Source organism: Delphinapterus leucas, chromosome 4 (genome assembly GCF_059928025.1).
Source record: "Delphinapterus leucas isolate spDelLeu-1000000601 "Yukka" chromosome 4, BTC_Dleu_Yukka2, whole genome shotgun sequence".
Taxonomy (NCBI): Eukaryota; Metazoa; Chordata; class Mammalia; order Artiodactyla; family Monodontidae; genus Delphinapterus; species Delphinapterus leucas.
This window is the reverse complement of record NC_143132.1, coordinates 95404243-95426159: the sequence shown is the minus strand read 5'-3', so window position 1 is coordinate 95426159 and position 21917 is coordinate 95404243. Positions and strand designations below refer to the sequence as shown.

Sequence of the window (21917 nt, the reverse complement as noted above, 5' to 3'; positions counted from 1 at the left end):
GAAAGAGGAGGAAACAGAGATGAGGGTAAGGAGAGACAGGCAGTGAGGGAGCCAGAGATCTGCACACGAGAAGCTGCCTGAGCTCCCAATCCCTTTTCAGTTTCTGGTTCCAACCCTATACAAGGTCCCAACTGGGCTTCTGCCTTTCGATTCCTTCTAGGAAACACCTCTGAATCTCTGATACCTACCCCGCCTTTTTTTCTTAATCTGTTGTTAAGTGGGTTCTTTTTACTAGTACTTGTAACCGAAAGAGCCTTCATGACGGTAAGCTAGTATCCTCGTTCAGTGGGTGGACAGACCCTGGAGAGATACCAGCTTGGCAATAAGGAAGGTGTTATGGACAGAGGCCCATGGAGTCCCAGAAGAGGCTTCAAGGAGGAAGGGAAGCTGAGCCAGACCCCCAGGGGTCTTCTGGGTGAAGAGTGGGCTGCAGTGGGGGAGGCAGAGGAGCTCTTCCGGGAGATGGGTCCCTGTGGACGAAGTGGTAGATGACAGCTGGTGTGGTGTATACTAGAAGGGGAGTAAAGAAAGGTCCTGTGGGGCTGTAGGAGGGGGAAAGGTGGAACCACAGGGGCACGGGTGTGCACTACAAGGGGGATTGCCTCTGACAAGACCATGGGTAGGAGAGCCAGCGTGCCCCTATAGAAGCATCTGGTCTTCTCCAACAAGAAGTACGAGTTAAGTGACTCTCCTCGATGTTCATCTTGGGGAACTGAACCATAAAGAGTTTTTACTTTCTTATCCTTCTGTCATACTTTAATTTGTATTTATCTTTTTAATACACATACTTTTAATGGCTTTCAAGTCAGGCTGTTACTTTAAAAGCCCACATTTGTAAAAAGAACACTTTAGAAATTGAGAGGACAAAAAGATTTTAGGGCCCGCAATAGATCAAATTCATATATGACACTGCTGAATGCAGTTTTCAAGGTGATTGACTGTGGTCATAGGGTATTGGAATGCTTTAAACAATATGGAGCCATTTGGATGTGGCTGGCAACTGAACTCCAAATGTGGCTCCAAATATCCATGTCAAGGTATTGACTCTGTCCTAAAGATTCAAGCAAATTTGAAACCACATTAGAAATTGGAGTCCTTTTATTTGGAGTCAGAGAGTAACTCATTCGAGAACATTTCCCCTCATGTTTTCCCAAGTGGCAAGGTCTAGTGAGAGAAGCCCTCTACACTTGCATTGAAAGTATCCATTCACCGCGCTGGGAGATTTATATGCCAGCATGACACAATGTCAACTTCAGCAGCCAAGTCCATTTTTCATTTCAGGCTTCCGTGAAAGGACTCTTTAAAGTCTACTTGAAAGATTCGGCAAGGCCATAAAACGAAATTCTAGCAAGTTGCTTTGTGAACTAGTCTTCCAGTTATAGCTCTACTGCCCATTATTATTTCAAAGGCCTTATTCATCTCAAAACTACAGTTCCTTTCTTTCTAACAAAAATGAGATGCCCTCTGCCTTTTTGGAGAGCAAAGCCTGCTATTACTGTTTTCCAATCTACCCTAGCTGAGGAAGGGGAATGACAGATGATATACGTTTGTGTTTCAGAAGGAAGAGTGGGAAGCGATATCAAGTAAAAGGAGAGCTTGACGCTATGGAGAGGGTGAAATAAAATAGGTAACATTTATTGGATGCTTAGATGCATTAACTCATTTAATCCCCTCAATCCTCTTGTGAGTCGTATACTATCACTTATGAAATTTTATAGATGACAAAATTGTTGCAGGGAGAGGTCAAGTAACTTTTGCCCAATGTCACCAAACATTACTTTCCTTCCAAGAAAAGACCTGCTTGCACGGTGATGATGAAGTGAAAAAGAAGAAAAGACGGATTCTAACGTGTCCAGGCCCTTCTTATCGGCACAGATACAATGGGGAAGTGGTGCATGTTGGAGGGACAGGTGCAAGGGAATGTGTGCCCCCTGCCCCCAGATGATGTTCCTAGAGTTTAAAAAGACAAAATTCCTCAAAGTGCTCAGGTGCATTTTTAAGTACATCTTCGGATTTCTTTGTTCTTTCACCAGTACAGCTTAATAGTCTTTAATGTTAATTTAACTAGATAAGATGATATCACCATTTCTTGGAACTACCGAGCATTTTCTACATAAAATCCACAAGGATAAAACCTCGGATGGGGAGGAGAAGACATAACAAGGCCACTGATGTTATTTGGATAGACCATTCATTTCTGTTTTCCTGTGGTAGGAAACATCTGGGTTTGCCAGTCTTATATCCTCAGGCTCAAATGCTATATTCCGATTTGCATAGCTTCCACTGAAGGATCTGGACAAATGTGATTAAGCTCAGAAGGGTGCAGGAAAGAAGGAAGACAATTAAAATCACTCAACCATTTAGAAACACGGGTCCTTCTCCCTCCCCCCACCGCATTCCCTAAAATACAAGCAGTAAGCATCCTCTGTGAAAGCTCTAATATAAAAACCAATTAAGAAATGCACTTCTTCTACAGTTTTTATACCAACTTACTTCTCTTATCATCAAGGTCCCTTCTCTTGAAATACTGCTGCTGAAAGTGTCTGCGTGAGAGGTCTCCAGCCCGTGCGTGCCGACCATTCCCACATTGTACGGCTCAGCACTCCCGGGGGCTCCTGTGGGTCTGAAATGGTAAGGAACAACATTCACGACAGTGTATGTTTAGGGAACACCTGTTTCCTGTCCACAGTAATATTTTTTATTGTAGTGAAATATACACAACATGAAATTTACCATTTTAAGTGTAAAGGTCAGTGGCCTGAAGTACATTCCACTTTCACCTTTAATGCTGCACGGATGCTTGAACTGAGGTCCCACTTCTGCAGCGTCCCCTCTGGACCTACTCTCCACTCGGCAGCCAGCGTGAGCAACCAGGCTCTGCATGATCTCTAAGCCCTCCCTACCCTGTCTTTGACCAGGAGGCGCCCTGAATTTTGCACATGCTGTTCCCTCTGCCTGGAAAGCTCTCTCTCACCCTGGCTCTTGGCTGGTTCCCTCTCATTTACCTGATTTCATCTTATCTGATACTTTCCCTGAGAAGCCTTCTCTCACCACCCATCAGTGCCTTATCCCACTAGCCCCTCTTTCTCTTCATCCTTTTTCCTTAATAGTTCCCATTGCAATTTGTAATTCTTTATCTTTTTGACTCTTTTAACTTTTCTATTCTCTCATTAGAACAGATGCTTGTGAGGGCAGAATTATTGTCTCTTTGTTCATCCCTGTATACCTAGTACCCAGCATAGAGCTTGGCACAGAGTAGGAGTATAAAAAATAATCATTTCATAAGTGGGTTTTACACTATTTAGCGAGAAGAATATCAATTAAGGGCATTCTGGTATACCAGGCGCCCATTAACGAGGCTGTTTAACTCAAGACTGTCCAGTGCTTTCTAAAACCTCTGTAATCACCCCACACTGTGGTATATTTATTTCCACTTTGTCTCTTGCTCTTGTGCTTAAGATACAGTGGGAGAAGGCAATAGGATCTTGACATCTCTGCCCTGAGAGCAGGGAATGAGGGTTGCTGTGGCCCTTGGCAGAGCACAGCACCGTGGGAAACTGAGGACCAGGCGGGCCATGCGGCCCACCTGCAGGACTTCAGTTTTCAATGGTGGACCTATTGTTACCCTACTGTGCAGCCAACTCTCTTGTAAAGTGGGTTTTTTAAAAATAGGAAAGGCACCAGGGTTTGTTTCTCTCAGGTGTATTAATTACATCTTTTACCATTTTGTTCTTTTCTTTTAATGGCTTCTCATACATTAAAAAAGCATCTCTGAAGAGAAATACTATATGATATCCCTTATATGTGGAATCTAAAATACGACAGAAATGAATCTATATTCGTACGAAACGGAAATAGACTCACAGACATAGAGAAGAGACTTGTGGATGCCAAGGGGGAGGGAGTGGGGGAGGGATGGACTGGGAGTTTGGAGTTAACAGAGGCAAACTATTACATATAGAATGGATAAACAACAAGGTCCCACTATATAGCACAGGGAACTATATTCAATATCCTGGGATACACCATATGGAAAAGAATAGAAAAAAGAATGTATATATATGTATAACTGAGTCACTTTGCTGTACAGCAGAAATTAGCACAACATGGTAAATCAACTATACTTCAATAAAAGATACATTTAAAAAAGTAAAAAAACATGTACATTCCCACCAACAGTGCAAGAGGGTTCCCTTTTCTCCACACCCTCTCCAGTATTTATTGTTTGTAGATTTTGTTGTTGTTGTTGTTTGTTTGTAGATTTTTTGATGATGGCCATTCTGACTGATGTAAGGTGACACCTTATTGTAGATTTTTAAATTTTTAAATTAAAATAAATTTTTAAAAACATCTTTACTGGAGTATAATGGCTTTACAATGGTGTGTTAGTTTCTGCTGTATAACAAAGTGAATCGGCTATACATATACATATATCTCCATATCTCCTCCCTCTCGCGTCTCCCTCCCACCCTCCCTATCCCACCCCTCTAGGTGGTCACAAAGCACCAAGCTAACCTCCCTGTTCTATGTGGCTGCTTCCCACTAGCTATCTATTTTACATTTGGTAGTGTATATAAGTCCAAGCCACTCTCTCACTTTGTCTCAGCTTACCCTTCCCCCTCCCCGTGTCCTCAAGTCCATTCTCTACATCTGCCTCTTTATTCCTGTCCTGCTGCTAAGTTCTTCATAACCATTTTTTTTTTTTTAGATTCCCTATATATGCGTTAGCATACGGTATTTGTCTTTCTCTCTCTGACTTACTTAACTCTATGACAGACTGTAGGTGCATCCAACTCACTACAATAACTAAATTTCGTTTCTTTTTATGGCTGAGTAATATTCCATTGTATATATGTGCCACATCTTCTATATCCATTCATCTGTTGATGGACACTTAGGTTGCTTCCATTTCCTAGCTTTTCTAAATAGAGCTGCAATGAACATTGTGGTACATGGCTCTTTTTGTTTTTCTTTTCTTTTTTTTTTTTTTAAGCGGTACACGGGCCTCTCACTGTTGTGGCCTCTCCCGTTGAGGAGCACAGGCTCCAGACGCGCAGGCTCAGCGGCCATGGCTCACGGGCCTAGCCGCTCCGCGGCATGTGGGATCTTCCCAGATGGGGGCACGAACCCATGTCCCCTGCATCGGCAGGCGGAGTCTCAACCATCGCGCCACCAGGGAAGCCCCATGACTCTTTTTGAATTATGCTTTTCTCCAGCTATATGCCCAATAGCGGGATTGCTGGATCATATGGTAGTTCTATTTTTAGTTTTTTAAGGAACCTCCATACTGTTCTCCATAGTGGCTGTATCAATTTACATTCCAACCAACAGTGCAAGAGGGTTCCCTTTTCTCCACACCCTCTCCATCATTTATTGTTAGTAGATTTTTTGATGATGGCCAGTCTTACCTGTATGAGGTGATACCTCCTTGTAGTTTTGATTTGCATTTCACTAATGATTAGTGAGGTTGAGCATCCTTCCATGTGTTTGTTGGCAATCTGTATGTCTTCTTTGGAGAAATGTCTATTTAGGTCTTCTGCCCATTATCGGATTGGGTTGTTTGTTTTTTTGATATTGAGCTGCATGTGCTCCTTGTATATTTTGGAGATTAATCCTTTGTCAGTTGCTTCATTTGCAAATATTTTCTCCCATTCTGAGGGTTGTCTTTTTGTCTTGTTTATGGTTTCCTTTGCTGTGGAAAAGCTTTGGAGTTTCATTAGGTTTGTTGTTTTTATTTCCATTTCTCTAAGAGGTGGGTCAAAAAGGATCTTGCTGTGATTGAATTGATACAGCCACTATGGAGAACAGTATGGAGGTTCCTTAAAGAACTGAAAATAGAACTACCATATGACCCAGCGATCCCACTACTGGGCATATACTCTGAGAAAACCATAATTCAAAAAGAGTCACGTACCAAAATGTTCATTGCAGCACTATTTACAATAGCTAGGACATGGAAGCAACCTAAGTGTCCATCGACAGATGAATGGATAAAGAAGGTGTGGCACATATATACAATGGAATATTACTTAGCCATAAAAAGAAATGAAATTGAATTATTTGTAGTGAGGTGGATGGACCTAGAGTCTGTCATACAGAGTGAAGTAAGTCAGAAAGAGAAAAACAAATACCAGGGCTTCCCTGGTAGCGCAGTGGTTGAGAGTCCGCCTGCCGATGCAGGGGACACGGGTTCGTGCCCCGGTCCGGGAAGATCCCACATGCCGCGGAGCGGCTGGGCCCGTGAGCCATGGCTGCTGAGCCTGCGCGTCCGGAGCCTGTGCTCAGCAACGGGAAAGGCCACAACAGTGAGAGGCCCGCGTACCGGAAAACAAAAAAAAACAAAAACAAAAACAAATACCATATGCTAACACATATATATGGCATCTAAAAAAAAAATGGTTATGAAGAACCTAGGGGCAGGACTGGAAGAAAGATGCAGGTGTAGAGAATGGACTTGAGGACACGGGGAGGGGGAAAGGTAAGCTGGGACGGAGTGAGAGAGTGGCATGGACATATATATGCTACCAAATGTAAAATAGATAGCTAGTGGGATAGCAGCTGCATAGCATAGGGAGATCAGTTCCATGCTTTGTGACCACCTAGAGGGGTGGGATAGGGAGGGTGGGAGGGAGATGCAAGAGGGAGGGGATATGGGGATATATGTATATGTATAGCTGATTCACTTTGTTATACAGCAGAAACTAACACAACATTGTAAGGCAATTATACTCCAATAAAGATGTTAAAATAAATAAACAAATAAATAAATTTTTTTAAAAAGTAGAAAAAAAAAAAGGCATCTTCGGTTTCTTGGATCCTATCAAAGTCCAAGGACTTGATGGAATATTCAATCTAAGAAACAAGAAACACACCAGTCTTACGACATCTCTGGGACAGAGAAGACACCTGTCAAGGAGTTTTATCCAAAATGGAGAGGCAAAAATATGAAGAGGCGAATCCAGACAAAAAAATGTACAGGAAGACACTTACTTTGAAATTACTAAACTAGAGCAGTGGATTGAATACATTTAAGTACAGGTTAGAACTGATGTGTTTGGGAAGAAGCTCCAAAGAAGCATTTTCAGTATTTCACTCCCAGAAAGGAGCTATTAATAGTGTTCAAGTGACACGGAAAAAGAAATTGCTGTAATGAATTCCTGGTGTATTGCTAGATTGGCAAATCAGAATAATTCTCAAAACTCTGATTTCTTCACTCATTTATTTGAAAATTTGTTTTATCTTGTATGCAGTTTATTTTTAGTTGCCTTAAATTCTTGTTTAAGGTAAGATGGTGTAAAACAAATAAATCAGTAAATGAAGCATTTATCAAGAGCCAAAGTCTCCTAGGACAGGAGGCACTTTCCTTCATCACTCAGGCATTCTTTGCCAGTGTCAGAGGCTAGATGGACTAGGCTAACACTGTACAATCAAGTTCTCTTTCAGAGTCTCACCTGAGTTCAAAGATTAAAGATATTTTGGCTCCACATCTGTTTTTACCCCAATGGTGTTCTGATTCTTTTTTTTAAAATTTTATTTATTATTTTATACAGCAGGTTCTTATTAGTTATCTATTTTACACATATTAGTGTATACATGTCAATCCCAATCTCCCAATTCATCCCACCACCGCCCACCCCCTGCCACTTTCCCCCTTAGTGTCCATACGTTTGTTCTCTACATCTGTGCCTCTATTTCTGCCCTGCAAACTGGTTCACCTGTATCATTTTTCTAGGTTCCACATATATGCGATAATATACGATATTTGTTTTTCTCTGACTTACTTCACTCTGTATGACAGTCTCTAGTTCCATCCACGTCTCTACAAGTGACCCAATTTCATTCCTTTTTATGGCTGAGTAATACTCCATTGTATATATGTACCACATCCTCTTTATCCATTTGTCTGTTGATGGGCATTTAGGTTGCTTCCATGACCTGGCTGTTGTAAACAGTGCCGCAATGAACATTGGGGTACATGTGTCTTTTTGAATTATGGTTTTCTCTGGGTATATGCCCAGTAGTGGGATTGCTGGATCATATGGTAATTCTATTTTTAGTTCTTTAAGGAACCTCCATACTGTTCTCCATAGTGGCTGTATCAATTTACATTCCCACCAACAGTGCAAGAGGGTTCCCTTTTCTCCACACCCTCTCCAGCATTTGTTGTTTGTAGATTTTCTGATGATGCCCATTCTAAATGGCGTGAGGTGATAAATCATTGTAGTTTTGATTTGCATTTCTCTAATAATTAGTGATGTTGAGCAGCTTTTCACGTGCTTCTTGGCCATCTGTATGTCTTCTTTGGAGAAATGTCTATTTAGGTCTTCTGCCCATTTTTTGGACTGGATTGTTTGTTTTTTTAATATTGAGCTGCATGAGCTGTTTATATATTTTGGAGATTAATCCTTTGTCTGTTGATTCGTTTGCAAATATTTTCTCCCATTCTGAGGGTTGTCTTTTCGCCTTGTTTGTAGTTTCCTTTGCTTTGCAAAAGATTTTAAGTTTCATTAGGTCCCATTTGTTTACTTTTGTTTTTATTTCCATTACTCTAGGAGATGGATCAAAAAAGATCTTGCTGTGATTTATGTCAAAAGTGTTCTCCCTATATTTTCCTCTAAGAGTTTGATAGTGTGGTGCTCTGATTCTGTCCAAGCATTTAAATCAGAAATATCTCAACATGGATGAATTTTCATGAAAAAGGTATTTCCTAGAGCTCTTTCCAATCCGACAATTCCTTAATTAATTTTCTACATATCTCAGTTAAATTCTTCCCCAATTTTTGCGTTTTCATCATAATTTTGCTAAAATTACCGTCACTGGTTCCAATCCTTTTCTATGTGAACGTTGTAGCAAAGATTTCATACACCAGTCAGCTTTTTTGTCCATATCATCTTTCAAAGGCTCTGTGTTCACTACTTCTACCAGATCCAATTTTAAAGGTGTAAATTTTATTAAGATTTGATTCACTGTCAATTTTTAATCAATAGTGTTAGTGTTAACCACTGCCAGTTTTACATTTCGCTGAGACTATTTTTTTCCTGAGTCAATTTTATACTTTCAATTTTATGAGCCAGAACTGCTTCATTTCTGATAAATTTTTATGGTGATCATTTTGGGCTCTTTTGAGTTTTATTCTACATTATTTCTACTAGTAATATTCCACATAGATTGACTAAAAGATGATAATCTATATTCCTTCCTTTGTCAATTTTCTTCTGAAATAGTGAGCAATTCCTCTTACTTTAAGGTTGTTCTATTGTGCAGGATTTGTCTGTTGTACTGTGAATCTTCTGTATATACCTGCTCGTTCTGTGTACCTGTGTACTGCTCACACCACTAATTTTTCTGCTACCATGTCGTCTGATATAAGGTAATGGCTTTTGATGATGGAAAGTTCCCTAAATTTCTGCGGCGTGCTCCAAAGTACTTCTCTACACATTTCTTTTAAAAGGCAAACTGCAGCCCACAGTTCATGTTTCAGAGACTGCGGAACATTTTTAAATCGTAAAAGGAGACATCTTGCCGTGTCTGTTGTTGTTGATCTCTTCCTTCTGTCCTTCTTACTCCCTTGGTTGTTCTCTCATCCTCTGCCTCTGTATGTTCCTTTTATGGCTCCAAGCTCCCAACTCTGCCCCGTCAATCTTCATCAACCCCTTAGAAATTCTTTCGTGCATTCATTCATTCATTTACTTGTTAAAAGTTTGTTATGTGATATACATTGTACCAGACGCTAGAATAAATATCTGAAAAATAAGACATAACCCTAAACTTCCAGAGGATTATAATCTAATGGAGGTTGAGAGACTAATAAGGTACATAAAGTGATCGGCAAAAGACAAAAAAATTAGTTTAGCAATGCAGTATTTCTAACCCAGTAAGAAGGCTTAAATAGAAGAGCAGAGGACCAGTGTCAGTTCGAAGTTACTCCTCTCCTTCTCCTTCCTGTGTTTTCACAATTCTTCTCTCTTTACTGTCTCCTTCTTCCAATCAACAAACAAGATAAGGTCTCTCCCGTCTCCCATTTCATTAAAACATCTCTCTTGACCCTAATTCTGTATTTACTACCCACACTTACATTGCTCTTTCCTTAAAATTCTCCTTGCAAAGTTCTCCAGTTTATTCCTTGACACACTCTGGTTCACTCCCCAGATGACTACTTCTCATACTTGACTTCAAGCACCTTAAGGAAACTCCCTAAGTCATTTCTAAGCTCTCAGTTTCAATGACTGCTCTTTGACATGGTGTTTGGTCTCTTGCCTGTGTCTGGTATGACTGATCACTCCGCCCCATTCTTCTGTACTCCTCTGGATTTTGAGACAACTCTCCCCTGGTTTTCCTTTTATCCCTTTGTTCTCTGTTTTCTTCATAAGCTCCTCTTAAATGCTACTGGTCCCCAGGATTCTGCTTCACTCTATATAACCTTTGTACAGTGTTACTAACAGGGAAAACTGCGGGGGAGGGGTAAGGGGGTGGGAGTCGGTGGAGGGAGTAACATGGGAACTCTGTACTATCTGCTCAATTTTTCTGTGACTCTAAAACTGTTCTAAAGAATACAGTTTATTAATAATAATTTTAAAAGGCAATGGTTTAAAAACGCTAAGGCTAAAACAACTATAACATTTTATAGTTAAAATAATCCTTTGTTCTAAAAATTATTTTTCTGATATAGAGTCTGGGTAGGAAGAATCAGTTGTCTGAATTTCTATAAAGACTGTGAAAAACAAAACACATCAACTAATTAGAAAGAAAACTATAGAAAATTTACTGTAATTAGGTCACATGTTTAGAACAATAATCTCTAATTGGATTTGTCAAAGTGTTCCTGCAGGTATTGATTTAATTCAATTCAATATACATTTATCGAACACCTGCTACATGAAAGGCCCTTGGTTTGGCACTGGGTAGTGGATGTAAAAGCTGAAGAAGACACGGTTCCTGAAACTACAGAGATTAGCATCTGGAAGAGCATAAAAAAACAACGCAAATACTCAAATGCACGGCAGATGTAAGTGAGAATGTGGGACAGAGGGAGAGGAGGTCATTCCAAGAAAAGACAACATTGGAAAAGTGCAAGGCATTCGGAAAGAATAATGAGAAGGTCAGTTCGGCTGGAGCATATGCTGTGACAGTCATGGGGCCTAGGAATGAAAAGAGTTGTAGGGCACTAGGGCTACAGCATGACCACAGACACACTTCTACAACACGACTCAGACCAAAGACTGAACCAACGGACAGGACGGCTGAGAGGACGGCAGGCAAGAGGCGGCGTGGGCACAACGATAGCCTGGCTGGTGAACGGGGCCAGAACCATGGCTCTCTAGTGAGACTGGGAAAGAGGGGACATGTGGCTTTCAATGTCCAGACTGCATTTTATGAGACTGTGCAAAACTCAGGGACTGCAATAGCAATAGGTGGTCCTAATGATGAAGACCACGCCTCATATGTACTGATCCGAAGCATGTGCTGGCACCTGAGGGAAGAGACTGATACTGAAGGCTGCCTCTTCAGCTTGCTTGCGCTGATGCAAATCAGCTTACGTGCCTTTCATTCCCTCCCTCCTATTCTATAAAGCTTTTATGTTTTCCCTGATTATGAAAATAGTGCATGCTTAACATAAAATTGGGGCTATACATAAAATAAAATCCTTTTGATTTGTATAATCCACAGGTAACCACTATTATAATTCCCCCTCACTCATTATTTTTCTATGCATGAGGCACTGGGAAATAGTGCAGTTGGTTAGTTATGGAATACAATCTTAGTTATGTGCACTCTTATAGGTTAAACCTCATACTATTAATATGAAGCCAACACTGTACATAGAAGAAGCTGTTGTTTTGCACATCAGGATCTCCAGCTGCTTGTCGGAATGGCTGTGCTCTATTTCTAAAAAGCTCTTTTGTATAGACTTCATGATAGTGAACTGTGTTGCAATATATTTATATAATTAATATAATATAGTAATTTTTTGCTTTAAAAAATACAGCACAAAATGTGACGGTTTACCTTAACAGTAGACAATAAAGATGGTAAGAATGTATGTAAGAAGGAGTCTAACTCCGAAATGTCTTATTCCTAAAGAAACAATGGATTTTTTAATAGTATGAAGTTTCTCATGCTGTAGCAGAACTGTATATGTTGGGTTGGCCCAAAAGCTCTTATGGAAAAACCCGAACGAACTTTTGGGCCAACCCAATATTTTATATTCACAAAAGTGCATATATTTGGCAAATTGGAATAAACACACACATACACATGCACACATCTGTATCCTGTTTCTTCTCTGAGTATGTTTCATATACAATTACATATTTTAAATGTTCTTTAATGGACGGTCATGTTAATCTGTTTAAAATTTAGCAATTCATCAAGAGCCACGTCAAGTTTTGCCTCCACTGTAAGTACTCAATGAGAGCCCATTTATGACTTCTTGGGATTACAGTAATAGATCCTCTGAATGCCTTTACCAGTATCTAGTCTGTTCTCTTTCCAAATCACTTTGATGAAATGATTTCTCTCAAACGTGGCACCAATCATGTCACTCCCCAGCTCAGGAGACTTTCGACGGTTCCCCACTGGCTACATGATCCCGGTCTGGTTTCACTAGTCCAGACTTTCCCCCCCTCATACCATCTATATTCCCACCAAACTTAACCTTCTGTGCCTTTACTTCAACTCCCCCAACCTGGGATTCTAACATCACTCTGTGTTCCTTTTTACCTTGATGACAGTTATTTGTGTACACGTCTTTCCTCTGGATTAGGCTATAAACACTTTGAAGCCAGGATTTGCAATTTCAGTGCAGTGCAGTTAAGTGTAAATCAGAGTCACTGAAGACCAGCTCTATTCCAGACACCAGGCAAGGTGTTAAGAGTAGAGAGTAAATAAGGCTCAATCCTCACCCTCAAGGATCTCACAGCCCAGAGAGGGAGACAACATGTAATAAATAACCTGATTCAAGGTACTCCATGAAATGGCAGGAATGCACAGGAGACACCATGCAGCACAGAGGAAGGGATGGGCTCTGCCTGTACAGGCTGGGCCTTGATGGGTGATTTCTAAAGGAACAAGAGAGTGCCAGACAGCAGAGAAAGTGCAGCACAGCATGGTATATTTAGGCCATTTTAGAAAGGTGGGGGAAGAGATGGACCTGCCTTTAGAGATACGAGGGTAAATACCACTAAGAGTCTTACAAAATATGACAGGAGGCTTAAAAACCAAATGCGATTTAACATCTCTTCCAAGGGTATTGGTTATTCTTCCAACTATTTATATTACTCTGAACTTCTCCATGTATAATTTTGTCTCTCTCCAACTAGAATGTAAACTTTTGGAAGGCAGAATTCATGTCCGCACTTCTTGAATGTCTCAAAGCCCTCAGTATGGGGTCTAGCACACAGAAGAAGTCTTACCAATCTTTTAAATTCACAATCCACCCTCATAGCTGTATGCTCAGTGCTTAAACGGAATTCAAAACATCTGTTAGAAGAATGAACCAATGCTGAGTTAAGACAAAAACTGAAAGGACCAGCATATTTTGTGGCAATGTTCTGGATTAGTGATTTTGCCTCTAGAACAACTTTATTTGCTGTTAAAAAAGCAATTTAATGCAATTTGTTTCCAAATGTCATATTTTAGCATATTTGTGGTTGTCAATAACTGGGTAGTCAGCAGTAAAATAACAAGTATGGATTTTCAGCTATGATAATTGGACTTGTCTCTCAGAATTGCTTGTATGTAACAATCGTTAATCAACGGATGACATTTCCTGCAGACTGGGAGGCCCTGTCTCGCCAGCCTCTGCTGGACAGGACTGTAATCTGTGGCCTGAAATGACATCTTCTCTATAGGGAGTAAATGTGGTGTGATGACCAAAAGTGGTAGCTGAGTCAAAGAAATGGAAATGAAGGAGGAGTGAAGATGGAAAAGTTAGCATTGCTCTTTATCAAAGTTATGGCAAACCAGGGCTGGGCACCTTGTGTTTATTTGGGAGAGGAAATGAGAGATGTATGTGAGTGTGACTGTATGAATATGTTTGTTTGAATTGGGGAAGTAATAGGGGAAGAGGAGAGGTTCTTTTCTAGGATCCAGTCTGATGAGAAAAAGGGAAAAGAAAAGAGAAGTAAAGGCTGTAAATACTAAGGGAAAGCTAGGTAGCTATAAATATCTAAAAAAGAAGACTGTACGTGGTGCAGTCACAGGCTGCAGCAAAGAGGATCACATAAAAGAGACAATGGAGAAGATGAAGTAGAAAATCAGGGGTGTATTTAAGTCAAACACTCAGAAGCTTCTCTGCAGGTTTGTTCGAATCCTGATTGTTTTGCTGGGATGCTAACCCATGCTGCCTCCTGCATTCCACCTTAGTGGTGGTGGTGACAGTGAAATATACGTCTCATGTTGTCAGTTTTAACCCCTAAATGCCATTGCATATAATTTTGCTCTTTAGTTCTAGGGTGTGGCTGTCAGTATCACTTGCCCAGAGATGACAGGAACCAAGAAAGCATCACCCAAGGGATGGTGAATGCCACAACAGCTTAGACAAAGCATATGCAGTCCTAGAAATGCTACATATTCTAAGTAACTGTGTCTAGGGAGAGGGGTGAATATAGAACTATGCTCTAATAAAAACGTGAATCCCCAAAGTCAACTTTGCCCGAGACTCATAAATGATCTTATATTTAATTCATATTTCCTGTCCTTTTGTCTTGGAGACCTAACCTCTCCTGGCCTACAGTGATGAAGCAGGCCTCGGGAGGGACCTCCCTGGTGGTCCAGGGGTTAAGACTTTGCCTTCCAATGCAGGGGGTGTGGGTTCGATCCCTGGTCAGTTAAGATCCCACAGGCCTCGGGGCCAAAAAACCAAAACATAAAAAAACAGAAACAGGGCTTCCCTGGTGGCGCAGTGGTTGAGAGTCCACCTGCCGATGCAGGGGACACGGGTTCGTGGCCCGGTCCGGGAAGATCTCACATGCCGCGGAGTGGCTGGGCCCGTGAGCCATGGCCGCTGAGCCTGCGCGTCCGGAGCCTGTGCTCCGCAACGGGAGAGGCCGCAACAGTGAGAGGCCCGCGTACTGCAAAAACAAACAAAAAAACAGAAGCAATATTGTATAAACGCAGGTCTCTTACATCAGTCTGGGTATGTCGCTGACAGCCACCGTCCCGTCCTGGGTCTCGCTCTCTCCATCTTCTTCCTCTTCATCACTGCTTTCCGACTCCTCACTCGAGGAGGAGTAATCCGTCACTTTCTTCAGTGGGCGGTTTGTTTCTTCAATCCGGAGTTCTCTTAATTCTTTGGCTAATGCCGTCAGATCCTACAAGAGAAAAGCGTGTCCAGCGTATATGAATTATAGACATGACCAAAGCGATGTCTCTCAGCAAGTCTCCGGCTCAAGCAACAAGAAATAAACAAGAAAAAAAAGCTCTCTATAGAACTGTTACAAACATAGTTACTGCATGAAACCAAGAAAACGAGGTTTGTAGCACAGAGAAACTAGAAAAGAAAGATGAAATAAATTTAAACTTTGTTCACAACCAATTGCTAGACTGAGACTGTTCGGTTCTGAATCTGCATGTGTATATATGTGTATGTGCACTGTGTGTGTACACATATATACAAACACTGGGTTCACATTTTATTTTGGGAAGGTGAAGTTGGTCACCCACCCTCATAGTTAATTACCCACAGGATTAGAAATCATTCCCCAGTATTTTGAGACTCCTGCCCAAGCCATAGTCAGCGACTTTCTCCTCTTATGATTGCTACTGTACCAAAATCTAGCATCAGTCACAGAACAGAGCAATTCCCAAGGTTCCAGCAGCTACAATGACTCATTTGGTGTGTCGTCATTCCCTGGACAGCCGAGGCACCACATCAAATAATGGCCCACCCCAAAGCCCAGTGCCACTGAAATTTAGAGCCACGGAGCTGAGTTAATCAAGAGGAACAACAACAAAATAAAACAAACAAAAACAAAAAAGAGTTCTCTTCCAGAACGATAGGTGTTTCATTTTCTTTTGTTTTATATTGCGTCACCTGGCAGAAACCCTGGCGGAGAATACTGAAATGAATGTGCAAACACCAAAAGGAAGAGGTAAATTTTCAGTTTTCCATGAGTATGATGAAACCTTTAGCCTTATGGATGTGATGAGGTGGTATTTAATCACCAGGCACATGGCAGGCGGTGTGCTGAAGATCTGACTACCTTTTATTGTACATGCTTTCAGAGCAATGCAGAGGGAAGCAGTTCTGCTAAAGCATGGCCGCTCTCATTTGCACGGGTTAAACTGCCCTTGGCACACAGCATGCAAGTGAAGAAAAAGCAATTTGACATCAGTCTTACCATTTCTCCCTATATTAGTGACCCATGTGGGAATCAGAGCATTCAGTGAGAGACAGGGGATTAGGGAGAAAGAAACTCATTTGAAGATACTAAATCCCACAGTTTTCTTATGGCCATATTCTCTCTTTATTTCAATCCAGAAATGTATTTGCCCAATTCACCTGATGTAAGGTTAGAGCAATATAGGTGATCTAAATGACATCTGATAATCTATCCTGATAGGTTAGAAGAAAAGTTGTGATAAATGTGTGTAATTAAATTATAAATATAATTTTATTTTGAGAAGACAACAGATCATCCTGTTTCTTTACTGGTGCCTATATGTGAGGCATTAATGTATTGGTTAAGACTAAGGACAGAAAATGCTTCAGGTTTTTTATTTGGTCTAGAAATTTAGAAAGTTCAAGGTGTTAAGTGAAGGATTCATTTCTTTCTAATTTCATAAAAATCAAAGGGACAGCAGTGACAACTTTTACATTTGTTCTGTAGTCATTTGAATTGAAGCCCTTGGAAAGGGGAAGCTTTTGAAAATTCAAATTGTGCATTTTCCACCCAAACATGCTTGCTGGGCTTTTACACACATGCACACACACATGGCCTCAATCTCAGTGGATATAGTTATCCCATCCATGAAAGTGAAAATAAAATTGTATTAAAAAGACTCAAACTGTTTAAATATAATGTACACCATGAATGAAGAGGAAAATTACCACACAGAATTTTAGGCAAATTTATTTCCAGTTTCTTTGGTGATGGGCCAAAATAAGAAAAGCTAATGCTCAGATTTCAGCTTTTTACTTCTTATTTCCTCTTGACAATTGCCAATGTTTATCTTTATCAAATTGACGAGAAAGTGAAGGGTAAGCTACACTTGAGCACATTGGGAAAATACAGTTTAGATATTTGTTAAAGCAATTAATGAAAAAGGACATTATAATCCTCCAAACCAATAAAATAATTTAAAAATTAGATAAATTTATTTTGTATTTTTCCTTCTCTATGTTAGGACCATGTATGTCTCATCAAAGAATACAACTAGCATCTAAAATGTTACTTGTCATTAAAAAAAATTTTTATTATAATTTAAAGAGAGAATATGGTTAAGAGAGTTTATTTCTAATGTCAGTAATTCTGAGTAAAATATAATAATATTAACTATGATTTATTTAAATTAATAATACATTTTCCCCATGGGTTGGTTTTCCTTATCACTGACATTTCAAAGCAAGACAAAGAAGATTTTAAAAAATCAAAACTATTTAGAAATATTTAGCTGGTCCAAAGTCCATTGATTTAAAGTAACTCTCACTTGTTAAAATCACCTAAATTTCTCCAAACACTGTATTTAGGAACACTTTTAAAGCTCTGACCTGCTTTATAATTTCACTTTTAATTAGAGGTTTTTTTTTTGTTTTTGGTTTCTGTGTTATTAAAAAGCTATCTTTCCTGAAACTTTAGAAATAATTGCAAATTCCTTTTAAGTTTAATTGGTAACAGCTTGGCAGGTGAGACATATATGAAAATCCCAAGGTACCAATAACGAGTAACTCAAAACTAATACCCCAGCCAAAGAAAATTAATCTTCCATTGCCCATAGTCTGTGTGTTTAGCTGAAGTTTTGTTCCTTATCCATCCACCCTGGAAAAACTTAGAAGAGCAAAGTTATAGGAAAGAGACATGATCTAAAACTGACACCATTGCGTTCAGATCCATTTTCATATGTTTTATTTTCTGACAATACCAATCTTCTCCATATAATGAGTTTTTGTGGTAATTTATTGCTTGACTGTCTCAAGCCTGGAGCTAAAAAGTATTAAAAAGAGGAAAAAGTGCTATTTACAATAAAAATATTTGAGAATGTATAACTGAAAAAGAAATATGGCAAAATGTTAAGCTTTTTGACTACAGAGTAAAGATAGGTAAGGGGCTCTCACCCAAAGGTTTCTTTCATGTAACACTTTTTAGAATCAACTTGATATAATTTTTCTTTCAAAAAGGCTTATTTAATCTGACAAAATTATGCATACTCTGCTTTAAAAGGTGCTCTTTTGGGTATCTTTTTAAAACCAATATAGTTTATGCAAATTTTAGTTCAATTTTTTAAACTATTAAAATAATAGTTAAAGATTTTAAAGTTGTTTTTTTCTTTACATATTAAAATAATTCATTTCCTTTTTAGGAAATCTAAAGATATGACTTGGGGAAGTCACTTGACTTCGAATCTTCAACTGAGGGAAAAAAGGTTTGTTCCAGTTCTGTCCAGTCTATGGATGTGCTCTGGAATTTGTCAGATTTCTACATACAATAAAAAAGTGGTGGTAAAGCCAGTGTTTGCTTATGTATCTAATCTTCATGACATCTCTTTAATTGTGCTAAAGTAAAAAGAATATTTATTTTGGAGGGTTGTATTAAATAATCACAGACTATGCTGTACAATCTCATGCTCCACAGGAAGGAATGCCAAAGGCATGGACACTCCCCCAGACTGACTTTTATGGAACTCAAATAATTAAATTAGCAATAACAAGCAATATGTTTTTGGCATTTTAAGACTGCTCATTTCAAACTCGGGTTATCTAAATGGCATATCAGTCACGGTGGATGGAGGCCATCTTAAAACCTAGGAATGGAGATGGGAGAGAGATTTAACTCAAGGTTTTTTGACTGTGGCACTACTGACATTTGGGGTGGATAAGTCTCTATTGTAGGTTGTTTAGCAGCATCTCTCCGCTCTACACACAAGATGCCAGCAGCACCGCTTCCCACCTCCAAGTTGTGACAACCAAACTGACTCCAGACTTTCCCAAATGTCTCCTCAGGGAAGGGGAATTGGGGGGGGATGCTCATCCCTGGTTGAGGACCACTGGGTTAGGTAGAACCAAGGAATCTTGTGTTTTGGATCAGTGATACTCAAGGAGTAGGGTTAGAAGAATCACGTGGAGGGCTTTTTCCAGTCATCCATGGCTCCAGAGATTTTGGTGTACAGCTTACACCCCCTCAATTATTTGTACCTCTGTTGCCTACCTCTCATCTCTGTCCAGTGTGCTAGAGTATCCTGAAATAAATAAAGCAATTTTTAAAAGCCTAAAATATCCTGGGTTAACCAGATGAAATCCATGAGAGCCCTTTCCCTCATGACAGCCACCTCCAAGCTAATTTCTGGACTCATAAGAGGAAACCTTGGGTTGTGCACACACACGACCATTTTATTGGCAGCCTGAGCACCAGAACTGTTTGGGAGAAAACTGATAAAATTTGTGATAATCCCTGAAGGCTGTAGCACAGAGCAATTAAAAACATTTCCCTTTTTTCTTTCTATAATGCCATCCACACACTGTAGACATGTAGAATCTTTTTTTTTTTGTATAAGCAATAATCCTTTAACTATGATAATGACTTTCTAAATCACTCTGAATGGTGAGGCGGTCATAATTCTGAAAAAGTGATGCTTTTTGGTAAAGATCAGACACATAGAAACATGCTTCTTCCACCAGAATAGCTCCACGCCTCAGGCCCTGGCTTTACATAGCACTTCACACTTCAGAAAATGCTCCCGCCCTCATGATCTTGAGTGAACCTAAACAATCTTGTGAGCGAGGAAAGGCAGGTGTTTTTATCCCCATTTTACAGATGAAACTGGCCCAGAGAATTCGTGAGACTGGCCCCTCCAGTTATTTATTGGGGGAGCCAGAATTTGAATGCAGCTTGTTCACTCCCAAAGCCTGTGCTTTTTCTATATCATTTCACAAAAACAGTGCTCAGCCTTAAAGCCATAATGCTAGCCTTCAGATTCCATGCAGTTAGGACTCTTTGCAGAAGGCCTCTCTCTTCCAAAACAACTCCACTATGCTGTATTCATGCAGGTCTGACAAACAGCAGTGAGGCAGTCATCCTTCTTAGCAAGCTACTTAAGATTGGCAAAGCCATATATTTTTCTAATGGAAAAATGTCATCACAGATAAGGAAATCAAGTTACTTAACTCGCCAGGATTCATTAACTAAAGTTGATGTTGCTGCTGATGCTGTAGTTAACGTCCCACAAATTAATCTAACAATACCCGGTAACTCCTTGTTCACAAATCACACACTATAAATGGGGACGACCCTAGAATGATGTCTCTTTTCTTTGTTAGTAAAACTGCCATCCCCTAGCAAGGCTGGCGAGTGCAGGTTAAAAGCTCAGGCTTTGCTACTGGAAGATACTAGGATGAGAAACTGTGCCAATAACAAAGCACCGATGCTTATCTTTAGCTAGACTGGAACGTTGGAGAAGTGACATTTTGGCTAGAAGGAAGGTCTCTGGAGCTATACACAGTGTCTGAGGGGCTCAGGCTGGCTTCTGTGAAGGGGCTCTCCTCTCAGCAGACCACTCCAAAGGAACGAACTTTCATCTGTGATCCAATTGGCCACCTTTCTGAATATCAGCCTCAGGAAGTCAGTTTATATTTACATCTTGTGAAAGCATGACCAAGCAAAAAAGGTAATACTAACCTCATCTATAGCTTTCTTATAGCTCTGAGATAAGAGGAAACCAATCCAGAAGAATCCACATGAGGGGGAAAAGCCGGAAGAAAGGCAGCAGGTTAGACACAAAATGGAAATTGTTAATACACAACTGATAAATGCAAAAAGGGCAAGAAGAACCTCAACCCAGAATGGTGTGAATGCCCTTCATTGTTACCCTCACTGTACTTCCTTACTTTAAAATGTAAAAAAATAAAGTAAACGAAAACATCCATTTCACAGAAAAGATTCTTGGAAAATTTGAATAAAATAAGTATATAATAACTCATTCCCAATTAATTTCCAACTTTCAGCCTCCATCCTCTTCTTTCTTTCTTTAAGGCTATTTGGGGTCTGACGTGTTACAGCAATGAAGCTAGATTTCATGTCGTCAGCCCCCTATCAGACCATGCTTATCAAGTTTTGGTCTAGAAAATACAGTCCTAGAGCAGCAGAAATGCAGCAGAAAAATTGTAATATTAATTCATGTGGAAAATAATATAGGAAAAGGCCAGAATATACAAGAAAAATCCATAGGAAGTGCCCACATATTCTTAATTGTTACTTTCAACATTTTTTCGCTAAAGCTACTGAGTAGAAATTATGGAATAATGTGAGTTATCTCTCTTCCTGTTTTATTCAGTAACATAGTGCTAATGATCAGAAAAATAACCAAAAGTAGATAAGCAACCCAAGATCTGTTCATTTCTTTCCTAATCAGGTATGACTTCCTTCCAGATGCTCCTAGCATCCGTTCTTATTAATCTCAACATTTTTTGTTTCATAGTCATGAGTGCATCCCCAACCACTTTTTCCTGCGGGTTCTCTGGGAAATTAAAAGAGTTCAAAACTGTTTGAGAGAAAAGCACTCACAGCCGGTCGACTAGGTCGGGTAATTTCCCTGGATTCTTCAGGTTTCACCTTGGAAGGCTCATGGGGGAGCACAGGTGATCCTTCCGACTTACTGTTGGCTAGAGGAAAAAAACAGAGGGCCAAGAAAGATAATGACCGTCAGAAGGTGCTGGCTGAAGTTCTGGAGTTCTGTGGTGAGTCAGCCTTGGAAATGACTCAGCG

General features: G+C 40.0%; 1 protein-coding gene across 6 annotated transcripts in view; it reads right to left on the bottom strand.

Annotated features, from left to right (window-relative positions):
* Window positions 1-21917, bottom strand: part of TNIK (TRAF2 and NCK interacting kinase) — a 410885-nt gene that overhangs the window by 23592 nt on the left and 365376 nt on the right. For 4 of the 6 annotated variants that reach the window (XM_089910873.1, XM_089910872.1, XM_022572342.2 and 1 more), the window contains 4 exons: window positions 21717-21814; window positions 20832-20855; window positions 15127-15311; window positions 2494-2623 (listed from right to left, as the gene is read on the bottom strand). In XM_089910873.1, the coding sequence (XP_089766999.1) occupies window positions 2494-2623; window positions 15127-15311; window positions 20832-20855; window positions 21717-21814 (437 nt within the window). The remainder of the gene's footprint in view (window positions 1-2493; window positions 2624-15126; window positions 15312-20831; window positions 20856-21716; window positions 21815-21917) is intronic. The other 2 variants (XM_022572349.2, XM_022572308.2) reach the window with 1 other exon arrangement.